Genomic DNA, 13,316 nt, shown 5'->3' with positions numbered 1-13,316 from the left:
GGGGAGGTTCTAACTTTCTGACGTTCAAAACCGAACCATCAATCAGAGAGTCGGGGGGAAAAAGCGTGTCCAGCCGCGCCCGCAGGATCACTCGCTCCTCTGAAGCCTCGGCCCACCGGGCGGGCGGGCTTGCCCGTCGGGCAGCCCAGGGCCGTCAGGACCGGCTCTCATCTACCCGCTCCCCTTTGACGTTACTCTGCAGGTCAAAGGGGCGCCCCTCCCCGCTCTGCACGAAGGGGTTGCTGAAGAAGAGGCTCACGTCCAGCGGGGCCTCGGCCTCGGAGCCCCACGAGTCCGTGTCCGAGCCGCTCGAGTCCTCGGCCGTCGTGGGCGGGTAGCTGAGCTGCTCCAGCTGGTCGATGATGTCCGAGAACCGGAAGGCCGAGCTGGCCTCGGAGCGGACCGAGCAGGCGGGGAAGTTGGCCATGGAGCTGGCCTCGGACGGATTGGCGGAGCTGGGCGTGAGCGCGGACAGGCCGCCGGGCAGCGGCGCATTGCTGAGCGAGCTGGTCTCGGACCGGTTGTTCCGGAGCGAGCTGGTCTCGGAGGGGCTCAGCAGGCGCTGCATCAGGCTGGCCTGTGCCTTCACCTCCAGCAGCTCCGAGGTGGGCGAGGGGTGCACGTCCTCGCCCAGGCCGCCCTCCTCCTCCAGCTCGAAGCCATGCTCCCGGCTCCTGCGGATCACCCCCGGGGAGGACCCCCCCGGGCTGGACGGGGCAGACCCTGGGCAGCCACACAGCGGGGCCCGCGGGGCCAGGCTGCCGAACGGGAGGGCAAAGGCCTCGGAGCCTCCGGCAAAGAAGGAGATGTCCGCGGGGTCGTCGTCTATGAACTCCTCGGACACCTGCAGCTGGGCGCTTGTCGACGGGAAAGCAGGGCCGCCCCCGCTGCTCTGCTGGCCGCAGGGGTGCCCCCTGCCGGAGGGGGACGAGCCCGCCGCCAGGTCACCCTCAGCACCATCACCCCGACCCGCCCGGCGCGCCCGGCCGGCACCCTCTGCTTCTGGGTCTGAGGCACCGCGCCCCTGCCCCGCGGGGCCGCTGGGGCCGCAGCTCCCGACAACACGACAAAACCCAGCACCTTGGCAGGGCTGCAGCGCAGGCAGCCTGGGCGGCTGGGCCCGGCTCGCGTCCCCGGCTCTGCCGCTCCTCTCTGCTGCTGGCCACCTGGCGTCTGGAGCCCGTGGCTCCCTGGGGAAGCCGTCCTGGAAGCCGAGCAGGCTCGGCGGGGCTGGAGGGGAGGCATCTGACGACGGTGGGGAGGCAGGCGTCCTCAGGCCCTCCGTGAACGAGATGCTCTGGGGTGGAAATCGGGAAGAGAAAGAAAGGAGCACGTCAGCCCAGACGGCGCGCCGCCGGGCAGAGCCGCAGAGCCGCGGGGCCCGGGGCGCACAGCCCCGCGTTTCTACCCCGGCTCCTAACAGGAGGGCAACCGCTGAGACTCAGCCTTTCAGAAGCGAAGATCCAGAAATGCAGACGGGACTCCCAAAGGACCCAGGACCATCGGTTTAGGGCCCCCTGTGACCCCTTTCTCTGCGTTAGGCATGAGGTGTCTGTGTGAGCACCCGCCCCTCACGAAAAGCCCCTGCCTCCTCCACCTGTGTCACCCTGAGGTAGCCCGGGGCCGTCTCTGGGCACCCGTCATCCCCTGGGGCCTCGAGGGCTGGAGGAAGGAGCTACCCGCTCAGCTACCGAGACCCCGAAGCAAGGGGACGCGCCCGTTGGGTCACTGGGGGATGGAAGGCACTGGCGCCGTCCACGCACACGGAGCCCGCGGGCGTCTCAGCCGCGCTAGAGCGACCCGCGTGGGGAGAGGCTCGTGGGGGAGGGGGTGGTGGCCAGAGACCCCCCTCCCTCGGGCGCCTCAGCCGTGTCCTCGTTCGCTGTCCCACATGCAAGGCCACGGAGGAGCCCACTGCTCTCGTATATCACTGAGACAGAGCCATGCCTCCAGGGCCCACGCGAACCCACAATGTCGCAGGGAGCGGTGGGAGCAACACGGAGCTGAAAGGTCAGGAACAGCTCTCGGTGCAAGGCGCACACCCACAGCAGAAGCAACGCAGGACTGTGCTTTGGAGACAGCCTGGGGGGGTCCTTTGCCCTCAAGTGCTCACGTGTCCTCTTCCCTGTCCGACCGACCACATCGAACATGCTCTCGGGCTTTCAACAGACAGTACCGGAGAGCTAGAGCTCACGTGTAAGTTTATTTTAGACTATTCATAAACCTGAACTGAGTTAAAAGGACAAAAATAAGTTCTTTTAATTTCTATTGATTTAACAAGGAATTCTGAAATAGGAAACATACCTAGAAGGGTTAAAGGATTTTTTTTTTAAAAGACTCCATGAAAAAGAAAGTTTAGGGGAGTTCCCTGGTGGCCTAATGGTTAAGGATCTGGCATTGCCACTGCTGTGGCACAGGTTTGATCCCTGCCCCAGGAACGCCTCCACATGCTGTGGGTGCAGCCCCCCCAAAAAGTTTGGTACACATGAACTTAATATATGAGGTACCAGTGTGGCCTCTGGAAATACTATGACAATATAAATAACAAACGGTCAACAAAAATTTACATTACGTAGAAATAAAAAAAATCATAAACATGACAGAATTCCCACAGGGGCACAACAGGGTCAGTGACAGCTCTGCAGCAGACTTGGTTCAATCCCTGGCCCAGCATAGTGGGTTAAGGACCTGACATTGCCGCAGCTGTGGCACAGGTCTTAACTGTGGCTCAGATCTGATCCCTAGCTGGGGAACTCCATCTGCCTCGGGAGGCCAAAAGAAGCAAGAAAAAAAAATCTGAAACTATCTAGCTGCATGCAGAAAGTTATGAAATGACATTACATGAAAAGAGCAAGATTCTCTGAGAGTTTCCTGGTGGCTCAGTGGGTTCAGGATCGAGTGTTGCCGCTGCTGTGGCTCGGGTTTGATCCCTGGCCCAGAAACTTCTGCCTGCCACAGGCACAGCACCCCCACCCCCCCGCCACCAAAGAAAAGGAGAAGCGTGAGATTCTAAAAACACGCTTGCACGTGGCAGAGTCCACCACAAACGTGCAGCAGGAAGAGGTGGCTGTGAAGAGGCCTGAAACACAGGCCACCGATGTCCCGTCCTGGTAACAGAACTGCCGCCGTCACGTGAGGGACACTGTGGCCAGAAGTCTTCTGAGGCGAGCTGGCGAGTGCCTGTGTGTATGCCTTTGTTTCGGTACAGCTGTAAGCAGGCCAAACACACAGACACACACATGATCTGTCGCTTGCCTTTCACCCTGAACAAACATCGACCGCGGCCTCGGTAAGTGGGTCATCTCCCTAAGCTGGCATTTCATAGCGTCAAGCTTTTGTTTTTTGGGTTTTTTTTTTGTCTTTTAGGGCCACACTGGAGGTTCCCAGGCTAGGAGTTGAATTGGAGCTGCAGCTGCCGGCCTACACCACAGCCACAGCCATGTGGGATCCGAGCCACATCTGCGACCTACACCACAGCTCATGGCAATGCTGGATCCTTAACCCACTGAGCGAGGCCAGGGATTGAACCCACAACCTCATGGTTCCCTAGTCCTAGCCATGACGGGAACTCCTTGTCGCTTCAAGCTTTTGTAAAAGTTTATCAGTCTGTTTTCCTGACGACAAAAGGCACTGTATGTCCACTGCAGGAAACTAAAGCCAGTGAGAGCACAAAGAGAAGGTAAACTGCCTGGAGTCCGGTCCCTCAGAGATGGTGTCTGGTGCTGAGGCTCGGTCCCCGCACACTGTCTCAAACCGCAGCGGGGTCGTGTCACACAGGCTGCTCTGCAACACGCTCGTTCCCTTACTAGTATTTTCTGAATGCGTTCTGCGCACACGCTCTTCCGAAACAAGACTTTTCAAGGCTCTTGAGCGTCCATCAAAGCGACACGACCGCGCTAGCGAGTGGCCTGGCCGAGGGCGGCGGCCAGGATTTCCGGGCTGCAGCAGCACAGCCACGTGCGTCTCCGCCCACAAAGCTTCCCCCCAGCTCAGGACTCCTTGCTGCAAACAGGGCCCCAGGACTGCAAGTGCCTCGTAAGTGACAAGACTCATCTCAGGACTCGTGTCAGAACACTGCCGGATTATTTTCCTAAAGAGGACGGGGGAGCGAGGCGGGTACATTTAACCAGGACTAACCGGCCGGGGCGCGTCTGCAGTCGGGGTCCGGAGAGGCGCCCGCATCTTGCTGTGTCTTCTGCAAACAGAGGAACGACAAGCTATGAGCCACCAAGCCCTCCTCTCCCCACTCCCGACTCCAAGAACCCGCGTAAAGATGTGGCGAAGACTCCCACCCGCTTCCAGGAGGTGTCTCACTAGGAGGCCAGGGAGACAAGGATGGGCCGGCCCCCACGCCCGGAGCCGGCGGCGGATCCCCTCCCCCGGGGGCCTGTTCCACAGGCGAGGTCCCCGCGGGGTGGGGCCGAGGGGACGCCGCTGACTGCGCCGGTGCCTGTGTGTGGCCTTTGGAGGGAACCGACCTCAAGCGTCAAAGCTGCGGATCTGAAAGGGCTTTTACTCAGACAAAGGTCCAAATATCTAACTGCTAATTCTAGAAGGCGGCACGTGGCATCAAAAGGAGCACAGGGCTCACCTTTCATAGGGAACCCTCTTGGCGCCACCAGCTTTGACCAAATCCGCTAGCTGCCGCTGGGTTCTTCCACTGTGAACAGAGTCCGGATTTTAAAGAAAAGGATAAACAGTCATTCACAGCAGTAATTTTTCACAAAAGCAAAAAGGAAAAGGGAGACTTGCCCATCCTCGTGCTGAAGTTTACATGGACACACTTTTTTTTTTTTTTTTTTGCTTTTTAGGGCCACACTCTTGGCACGTGGAGGGTCCCAGGCTACGGGTCACATCGGAGCTACAGCCACCGGCCTACACCACAGTCACAGCAACACCAGATCCTTAAGCCACTGAGCGAGGCCAGGGATCAAACCGGCAATCTCATGGTTCCTAGTTGGATTCGTTTCTGCTGTGCCACAATAGGACCTCCTAATATACAAATCTTCATTTTATTTATTTTATTTTTGACTGTTCCCACAGCACATGGAAGTTCCTGGGCCCGGGATTGAACCCATGCCACAGCAGTGACAAGGCCAGATCCTTAACCTTCTGAGCCACCAGGGAACTCCTATATATACTTTCTTCTTCTTCTTTTTTTTTGCTTTTTAGGGCCACATCTGCAGCATACACAGGTTCCCAGGCTAGGGGTCTAATCAGAGTGGTAACTGCCAGCCTACGCCAGGGCCACAGCAACGCAGGATCCAAGCTGTGCTTCCAACCTGCATGACAGGTCACGGCAATGCTGGATCTCTGACCCTCTGAGCGAGGCCAGGAATTGGACCTGTGTCCTTGTGGGTACTAGTCAGATTCGTTTCCACTGCACCACTCCAGGAGTTCCTGTTGTGGCTCAGTGGCTAATGAATCCAACTAGGAACCATCAGGTTGCGGGTTCAATCCCTGGCCTTGCTCAGTGGGTCAAGGATCCGGCGTTGCCATGAGCTGTGGTGTAGGTTGCAGATGCAGCTCGGATCCCGGGTTGCTGTGGCTCTGGCACAGGCTGGCGGCTACAGCTCCGATGAGACCCCTAGCCTAGGAATCTCCATATGCTGCAGGAAGCAGCCCTAGAAAAGACAAAAAGACAAAAAGAAAAGAAAACAGGAGTTCCCGTCGTGGCGCAGTGGTTAACGAATCCGACTAGGAACCATGAGGTTGCGGGTTCGGTCCCTGCCCTCGCTCAGTGGGTTAAAAGATCCGGCGTTGCCGTGAGCTGTGGTGTAGGTTGCAGACGCGGCTCGGATCCCACATTGCTGTGGCTCTGGCGTAGGCCGGTGGCTACAGCTCCGATTCGACCCCTAGCCTGGGAACCTCCATATGCCGCGGGAGCGGCCCAAGAAATAGCAACAACAACAACAACAAAAAGACAAAAAAAAAAAAAAAAAAAAAGAAAAGAAAACAAACAAACAAAACGCAATGGGACTCCCTATATATACAATTTAAAGTTATGCTCTGCAATAAGCATAACCAGTTTTCTAAACAGTTGTCCCACTATTTCGTCTGCGAGGCTGTTTCCAGGTTCGCGGTGGCTGCATCCTCTGTGCAGTCTCCCGGAGCAGTCACGGCACTTTGTCCTGACGAGCGCGTGCTGGGGAGGTTCGCACCTGTATCTGAAGGAGGAGCCTCGGGTGAAGAGCACGGCTTTAGCTCTCGGCTTCGGCTGATCGCAAAGCCGAAAGAAGGTGTGATGCTCCACACAGATCTTCCAGAAGCGCTTACACTCGTCTCTGCTGCTGAACAAGAACTCCAGTGTGTCCTGGTAAGGTCCCTGGAAACACAAGACGCATCAGGAATCAAGCAGAGGAAGCACTTCAGCCAACAGGCTATTCCAAAGGTACGAACTACAAAGACACTTTTCTGAAGATGTTCCCTTTAAGAGCAGAAAAGCACAGCGCGTGTGTGTAGACGTGCCATGGAAAGGTGCAGTCGCACCTACGGCCACACAACCGCCTACGCGCCGAAGCTGGTCTCCGAGGCTCTCGGCGCCAGCGCCTCGCGTGGGCGCTCTCGGCACCATCCTCCTGGCGCTGGGGGCACGTTCAGGGTGCCCGGGAAGCCCTGCACGCCCTCCCGGTTGCTCCCGAGACACACTCCTGGAGGTCGTCCGGCGACCCCCACGTGAGGGCGGACCGCATTCCTCTCCAGGAGGGCCCACGACGATCCCCACATTTGGTCTTAAAGACCTGCGTGCGAGGGCCATTGAGTGTCTGCCGGGCGCACAGAGGCGCGGCTTGAAGCTCTGGGTCACCACCAGCTGTGCCAGCTAACTGGTGCTTTGGCATCCGGCCAATAGCGATCTCCTTTCCCTGTACTTTCAGAATAACTGCCAGCAACACTTTTCTTTTTTCTTTTTAAACTTCCAGAGGAAAAAAGCAGCTTTTACTTGCATTTCGTATATGTTTTGGGCATTCCTTTCATCCACTAACGGAATATTTGAATAAACAACGAAGCTCTCCGTTCACACTTTGTACCAAAAGGAAACTCACTTCATGCAGCCCGTGACCCCGGCGTTTGATGAGCCCTTGCTGAGGAGGCGCCTTTGAAAAGCTTAGGTGCAGCCTTGCTTCCGGACTGGCCCAGGGCTCTAACGCTCCCACCCCAGGTCTAAACGGACTCGGCGCCTCCACTTCAACCCCAGAGGCCCAGCTAATCTGCTTTTCGTCTCCTAGGGGTGACGGGAGAGCACCACCGGGAAGTCTCTGAAGCGCCTGAGGGCTGGGCTCCCGGCTCCCAGCTCCCAGCCTGTGCTTTTGCTTTCGTCCCTGTTCACTAATTTCAGGAAACTTACATATAATTATCTCATCGACTCACAGTCTCAAAAGAAAGAAACATTTATTTTCTGAAAAATCAAGGCTTCTTCCACTAGAGTTTTTAAAAGCTCAATTTCTGAAGCAAAGAGACACAAGATTTTTTTTTTTTTTTTGTCTTTTTGCCATTTTCTTGGGCCGCTCCCGCGGCATTTGGAGGTTCCCGGGCTAGGGGTCGCATCGGAGCCCTAGCCGCCGGCCTACACCACAGCCACAGCAACGAGGGATCCGAGCCGTGTCTGCCACCTACACCACAGCTCATGGCAATGCCAGATCCTTGACCCACTGAGCAAGGCCAGGGATTGAACCCGCAATCTCATGGCTCCTAGTTGGATTCGTTAACCACTGAGCCACGACGGGGGCTCCAAAGACACAAGAATTTTGGAATCAACCTTCTGTTCGTTCTGGACAGAAACCCCAACACTGACTTGCTCTGGGGCTTCAGATCACAGCACACACCCTGCATTTCTGCTTCGTTACAAAGACAAGAGCGGACACAACCACCCATCAGCTCCCAGCAACACTGGGAGCTCGCCAGGTGCCTGCAGGCTCAGGCCCAGCCCAGACCTGTGGATCCAGATCTCGGGGTGGGGCCCAGCAGTGTCTGGGGGGACCAGCCCTGGGGGCTGCTGACACCCTCCAGGTGAGAACTGCCCTGCAGATCAGCGCAGGCCTTGCCCCAGCCCCAAATTCTGCCTTAAATGCTTGTGTACAGCACGGTGAAATGGTAGGTTAAGAAATGTAAAGCTCAAAGTTCTAGCAGAATAAGCTCTCTGATAATTTAAAAAGTTCTGCAACAATACTTACATGGACCTCTGGGTGGAGTTTGATAAGAAACCTTTTCCTCTTGAAGCTGAGCTTTCGGACCCTGGACCAGTTGAAGGTGTTGATTTTGGTGGTGCTCTGCAATCGGGAGATGGACACCGAGTGACACATCTGTAACCGGACGGAGCACACACAGTTTCTCACGCAGCAGGAGCGTTTCGGTGACGTCTGGGCAGAAAGCACAGCAAGCCCCCTCGCCGTTCTAGGTTCGGGGCGGCTCTGAGTCAGAATGTCATGACTAACCGTCTCGTCTCTCTGGGAAGAAAACCACTGCTTCGACAAAGCTTGATGAAAACTGTTTCGTCAGTGATACAGCAAACATTTCTGAGGCCCGCCCTGCGAGGACGGTGGTTGGGAGGGGCCCTGGTGGTGGCCGGGCACTGAGAGCAGAGCTGGGTTTCTCCCGGAGGGAAGAGGGAGAAGGCTGCAGTGAGCCCCCGGGTGGGCAAAGGACACCAGGAGCCTGGGGTGTCCCACTGGGTAAGAAAGTAACACGATGAAAATAAATAACGGGGGAGTTCCTGTCGTGGCGCAGCGGAAATCCGACTAGGAACCATGAGGTTGTAGGTTCGATCCCGGCCTCGCTCAGTGGGTTAAGGATCCGGCAAGGCTGTGAGCTGTGGTGTAGCTCGCAGACGTGGCTTGGACCCTGTGTTGCTGCGCCTGTGGTGTAGGCTGGCAGCTACAGCTCCGATTGGACTCCTAGCCTGGGATCCTTCATATGCTACAGGTACGGCTTTAAAAACAAAAAACAAAACCCTGAAAATAAGTAACGGTATCACCACATATCAGGTTGTAGCCCAAACACAGTACGGTTATAATACAAATCCCAGGGTCCAGAGTGACGTCAAGAAACTCAACAGAAGAGGAGCACGAAGCATGGAATTTAAAAACGTGGGTGGACAGCTCCCGCTGTGGCCCAGGGGAGACGAGCCTGACTGGTATCCTTGAACGAGGATGCGGGTTTGATCCCTGGCCTCGCTCAGGGGGTCAGGGATCCAGGGTGGCCGTGAGCCGTGGCGTAGGTCGCAGCCGCGGCTGCAGCTCAGATCCCGTGTTGCTGGGGCTGTGGTGTAGGCTGGCAACAGTAGCTCCGATTGGACCCCTAGCCTAGGAACTTTCATATGTCGTGGGTGCAGCCCTAAAAAGCAAAAAATAAAATAAAAAAATAAAAAATAAAAAGGTGGGTGGGAAGGGGAGGGAATCCACATCCCTTCCAGGAACACTAATGACAAAGGCTACGAAGTAACCCGGAGCGAGGCAGGCGCCCTCCAAGCAGGCGAAGGCGCGGGCGCCGCCGGCAGGCCCCTCGCAGGCTGGACCGGCTCGCCTTGGCTTCCGACGGGCCCGCCTAGTTAAGAGGCTTAACCTCGGTCCTGGGCGAGGGCTGGACAAGCCTGCGCTACAAAATGACAGGCCTCTAACCGCCAGCGCGTCGCGGCCGTGAGAATGGAGGAGGGAAGGAAGAAAGTTCCAGGCGGAAGAGACCAGGGGCCGCCGTGCTGGGCAGAGCCTCTGACCTCAGCTCGGGCCTTTGCACGCAAGCAGCCTGGGCCCCGGTGAAGTCTGGGTGGGGTCTCCAGGGAGCGAGGTCCCTGTGCTGTTCTTGCACCTCTTCTGCAAGCTTGAAAACTTCAGAATAAAGACTTTGACTGCACTGAGCTCTTTTCTGGCATTTTCTTCTCGATTCTTGACCCTCGTGACCGTCACTCTTCCTGCAACGCGGGATGGGGACAGCGGGGAAAGAAGGTTCTCCCTCTGCAGACACTTAGAAAACCCCAGAGCTTTGGCCGGTGGGGGAACAAGGCTCGGAAACACGAGAAAGCAGCGGGCACAGAGGCCCCGAGTGTGTACAGTCCTCGTCCAGAGGGAGGACCCACAGAGACGGAAAGCAGATGCGTGGCTGTCAGGGGCTGGGGGGACTGACTGCTCCTGGGGACGGGTAAGGGTGGGAGGGAAAAGGTTCTGGAATTAGGAGTTCCCGTCGTGGCTCAGCGGTCATGAACCTGACTAGCAACCATGAGGACGCAGGTTCAACCCCTGGCCTCACTCAGTGGGTTACGGATCCGGAGTTGCCATGAGCTGTGGTGTAGGCCAGCTCTGATTAGACCCTCAGCCTGGGAACCTCCATGTGCCATGGGTGTGTCCCTAAAAAAGCAAAATAAAATAAAATAAAATAAAAGGTTCTGGATTTAAATTGGGGCGATGGTTGCACAATTCTGTGAGTATATTAAAAACAATTGAATTATATCTTAAAATGCGGAACTGGGAGTTCCTGTCGTGGCACAGTGGTTAGTGAATCCGACTAGGACCCATGAGGTTGCGGGTTCCATCCCTGCCCTTGCTCCGTGGGTTAAGGATCTGGCGTTGCTGTGAGCTGTGGTGTAGGTCGCAGACACGGCTCAGATCCCGTGTTGCTGTGGCTCTGGCGCAGGCCGGTGGCTACAGCTCCGATTCAACCCCTAGCCTGGGAATCTCCATATGCCGCGGAAGCGGCCCTAGAAAAGGCAAAAAGACAAAAAATTAAAAAATTAAAAAAATAAATAAATAAAATGCGGAACTTTACATTCTGTGAATTACAGCCAAATTTTTAAATTCCTGAGTTAAGAGACGCCCTCAAGGCCACAACAGAAACGTCAGGGTCCTGATGAGAACCCAGCTCCCAGCAGGGCCCGGGCACCAAGTCCCTCTGCTCCTCCAAGTGAGACACTGAAGGTTCCAAGCCAAAGAGACACCCAACCAACGAAACCTTAAAACGTCAGGAAAGAGAAGACCTCACTCTCACCGCCAGACGCTACGCGCTCAGGGCAACGGCGTCCGGAGGCAGGTGGCTGCGGAAGTGCCCGGCCGCCGAGAGGATGACACAGGACGGAGTGGCGGGCTTGCGTCCCATTTCCCTTTTGGTCAAAATAAAGAATAACGACACCAAAGGGCTTTACCCGTGGCCTGAATCGGGCAGAAACGAAGAATCCAAGGTGCCTCGGACGCCGACCTGGGGGCTTGAGACTTAAGTGGGAACCTCAGACCACTGCTTTCAATGACGTTTTTAATTTTTTTTTTTTTTGCTTTCCAGACCTGCTCCCTTGGCATATGGAGGTTCCCAGGCTCAGGGTCCAATTGGAGCTGTAGCCGCCGGCCTACGCCAGAGCCACGGCAACACAGGATCCGATCCGTGTCTGCGACCTACACCACGGCTCAGGGCAGCGTCGGATCCTTAACCCACTGAGCGAGGCCAGGGATCAACCTCTCGTCCTCATGGATGCTGGTCGGGTCGTTACCGCTGAGCCACGATGGGAACGCCTTGTGGTTTTTATCAGAGAACCCACCGCACAGCAGCTCATGTCTAGTAAGACCTGAACCAAAACCCAGAAACCAGGGCCCAGCGGCCCCGCCTCGGACCTGCCTCCACAGATCTGGCCCGTTCGTCACCCCCACACCCCAAATTCTGAACAGTGAGGCCCCCACTGCCCTTTGCCTCAAGTCCACCCCTCCCCCCCCTCAGCTTTTTCTAAGTTTCCGTATCTATCACTTGGAAGTTGAACCAAGGTGAGTGACAACTATATTTTGCTCCTTTGCTTTTAATTTTCCTGGAGTCACCGCCTCATTCTCTGCCCTCCCCGCCCCCGAGCATGCAATGCGCTCCTGGACCGGGGATCAAACCCACAGCGCAGCCGAGGTCTGTGCCTCTTCTCACGTGCCTAAGCTTCTGCGCACACATCACTAGTTCGGGCCCAACTTCCCCGGGGCCTTGGTTGTGAACGGTCTGTCCTCGCCTCTGGGCGCAGACCTCGCCTTCGCAGGTGGCCGCCGCCTGCTCCCTCCTGCAGCCTGGCTTCCCCTCCTGGGGCGTCGTCACGGATGCACAGGAACTGCCCTTGGGAGGACGGCCGTCTTTGCTCTTCGAGGAGGACTCCAGCCGCGCAGGGTGCAGCGCTCCAGGCTGGAAAGGGTCCTTCACAGGCTGAGCTCGGTCTCCGGCTCCACCTCCGCCAGCAGCGGGCGGCTCGGGCACCGGGCCCCACCGGGGCGTCCGCCTCGGTCTTTCCTCCCTCGAGGCACCAGGGACGCCCCGGCGAACCTGCAAACCTGCGCCCGAAGCTCTCCCGGAACAATTCCGCCTCGGCCTCCCGCCGGTCCCGGTTCTCTCCCGCCCTTCGCCCTTCGTCTGCTTTGAGGAGAGTCCCCGTCCTGCCCACCGGCTGCGTGTGCCCGAGACCGCGCCCGGCTCCGGTTTTCTCTGCAAGGCTCTTTAGCGCATCGAATACACGATACAGTAACCAAGGTGCAAATTCCAAAGGCACCAAAAACGAGTCCAGAATGAAACTCGGCCCTCCCCACTCCCCAGAGCCGCAGCCAAGGCGGCCGTCCGGTCGCTGTGCGGGGATCCGCAGGGGAGCCCATCGCCCGGGCTCGGCAGTGCTTTCTCCGCAGAAGAGCGCATCTCAGGGGACGTGCCATGCAGGCCGCTCACAAACGAGGCCAGAATAACGCTCACGAGAAAGAGTTTGCATCTGCGCTGCAGCTGCGTCCCGGAGCATGGGCCAGGGTGGGGGTCTCTGGTGGTGACAACGGTGCCAGCCCTGCAGGCTCGGCTCTCCCACCGCTGCCGCCGCCAGTAGGGTTCCTGTTTGAGGTCGGCCTGCCCGTCCGGCCCAGCCCTCAAATGCATGTTCCTGTGGAGAACGGCTTTCAACGTCCCGGGGACCCTTGATCACCCACCGTCCATGTTTAAAGATGAGGCTCCAGACGTGCCAGGGCTTGTGACTGTCCAGGACACAGGCGCAGGCAGGGGATGCCATGGGTGGGACCTGGCACAGAACACCTGCACCTGACAGCACGCGTCCACGGACTGCTCATTAGGTGAAGCACAGAAAACCCGGCATCGAGATTCATGTGGCCAGTGAGGCCAGAGGTGTGGCTGGCAGCGTCCTGTGGGCTGGGGTGGGGACCTGGGCCTGTCACCTCTGGGTGCCCCGTATCAGCGCCGTGGGGGTCCCGCCAGGCTGGTCAGACTTTCTGGGAAGCAGTCTCCTGTCTCCAGGCCAGCAGCCGGCTGGGTTCTGGGCTGGGGCCGCTGAGGTGGGAGAGGGGAGCTGGTGCACCGTTTACATCAGAGGCCTCCCCTAA

The 13,316-nt window shown here is 57.5% G+C and overlaps 1 protein-coding gene across 50 annotated transcripts in view; it reads right to left on the bottom strand.

Moving 5' to 3' along the window:
• The window catches only part of FARP2 (FERM, ARH/RhoGEF and pleckstrin domain protein 2), an 83,754-nt gene that overhangs the window by 22,776 nt on the left and 47,662 nt on the right, over positions 1 to 13,316 (bottom strand). For 31 of the 50 annotated variants that reach the window (XR_014830361.1, XR_014830359.1, XR_014830362.1 and 28 more), the window contains 5 exons: positions 8,172 to 8,267; positions 6,162 to 6,325; positions 4,592 to 4,660; positions 4,138 to 4,195; positions 1,081 to 1,297 (listed from right to left, as the gene is read on the bottom strand). Coding sequence is in view for 18 of the 50 variants with exons in the window: in XM_085000823.1 (XP_084856949.1) it covers positions 1,081 to 1,297; positions 4,138 to 4,195; positions 4,592 to 4,660; positions 6,162 to 6,325; positions 8,172 to 8,267 (604 nt within the window). In the remaining 32 variants the exon portion in view is untranslated. Of the gene's footprint in view, positions 1 to 1,080; positions 1,298 to 4,137; positions 4,196 to 4,591; positions 4,661 to 6,161; positions 6,326 to 8,171; positions 8,301 to 13,316 lie in introns of all 50 variants that reach the window. The other 19 variants (XR_014830358.1, XR_014830357.1, XR_014830366.1 and 16 more) reach the window with 1 other exon arrangement.

This window comes from Sus scrofa, chromosome 15 (assembly GCF_054392235.1).
Source record: "Sus scrofa isolate SSC_HxYL_T2T_F1_AM1 chromosome 15, Sscrofa_HxYL_maternal_Yorkshire_Landrace_v2.0, whole genome shotgun sequence".
NCBI lineage: Eukaryota > Metazoa > Chordata > Mammalia > Artiodactyla > Suidae > Sus > Sus scrofa.
This window is presented reverse-complemented; position numbering and strand designations above follow the sequence as displayed.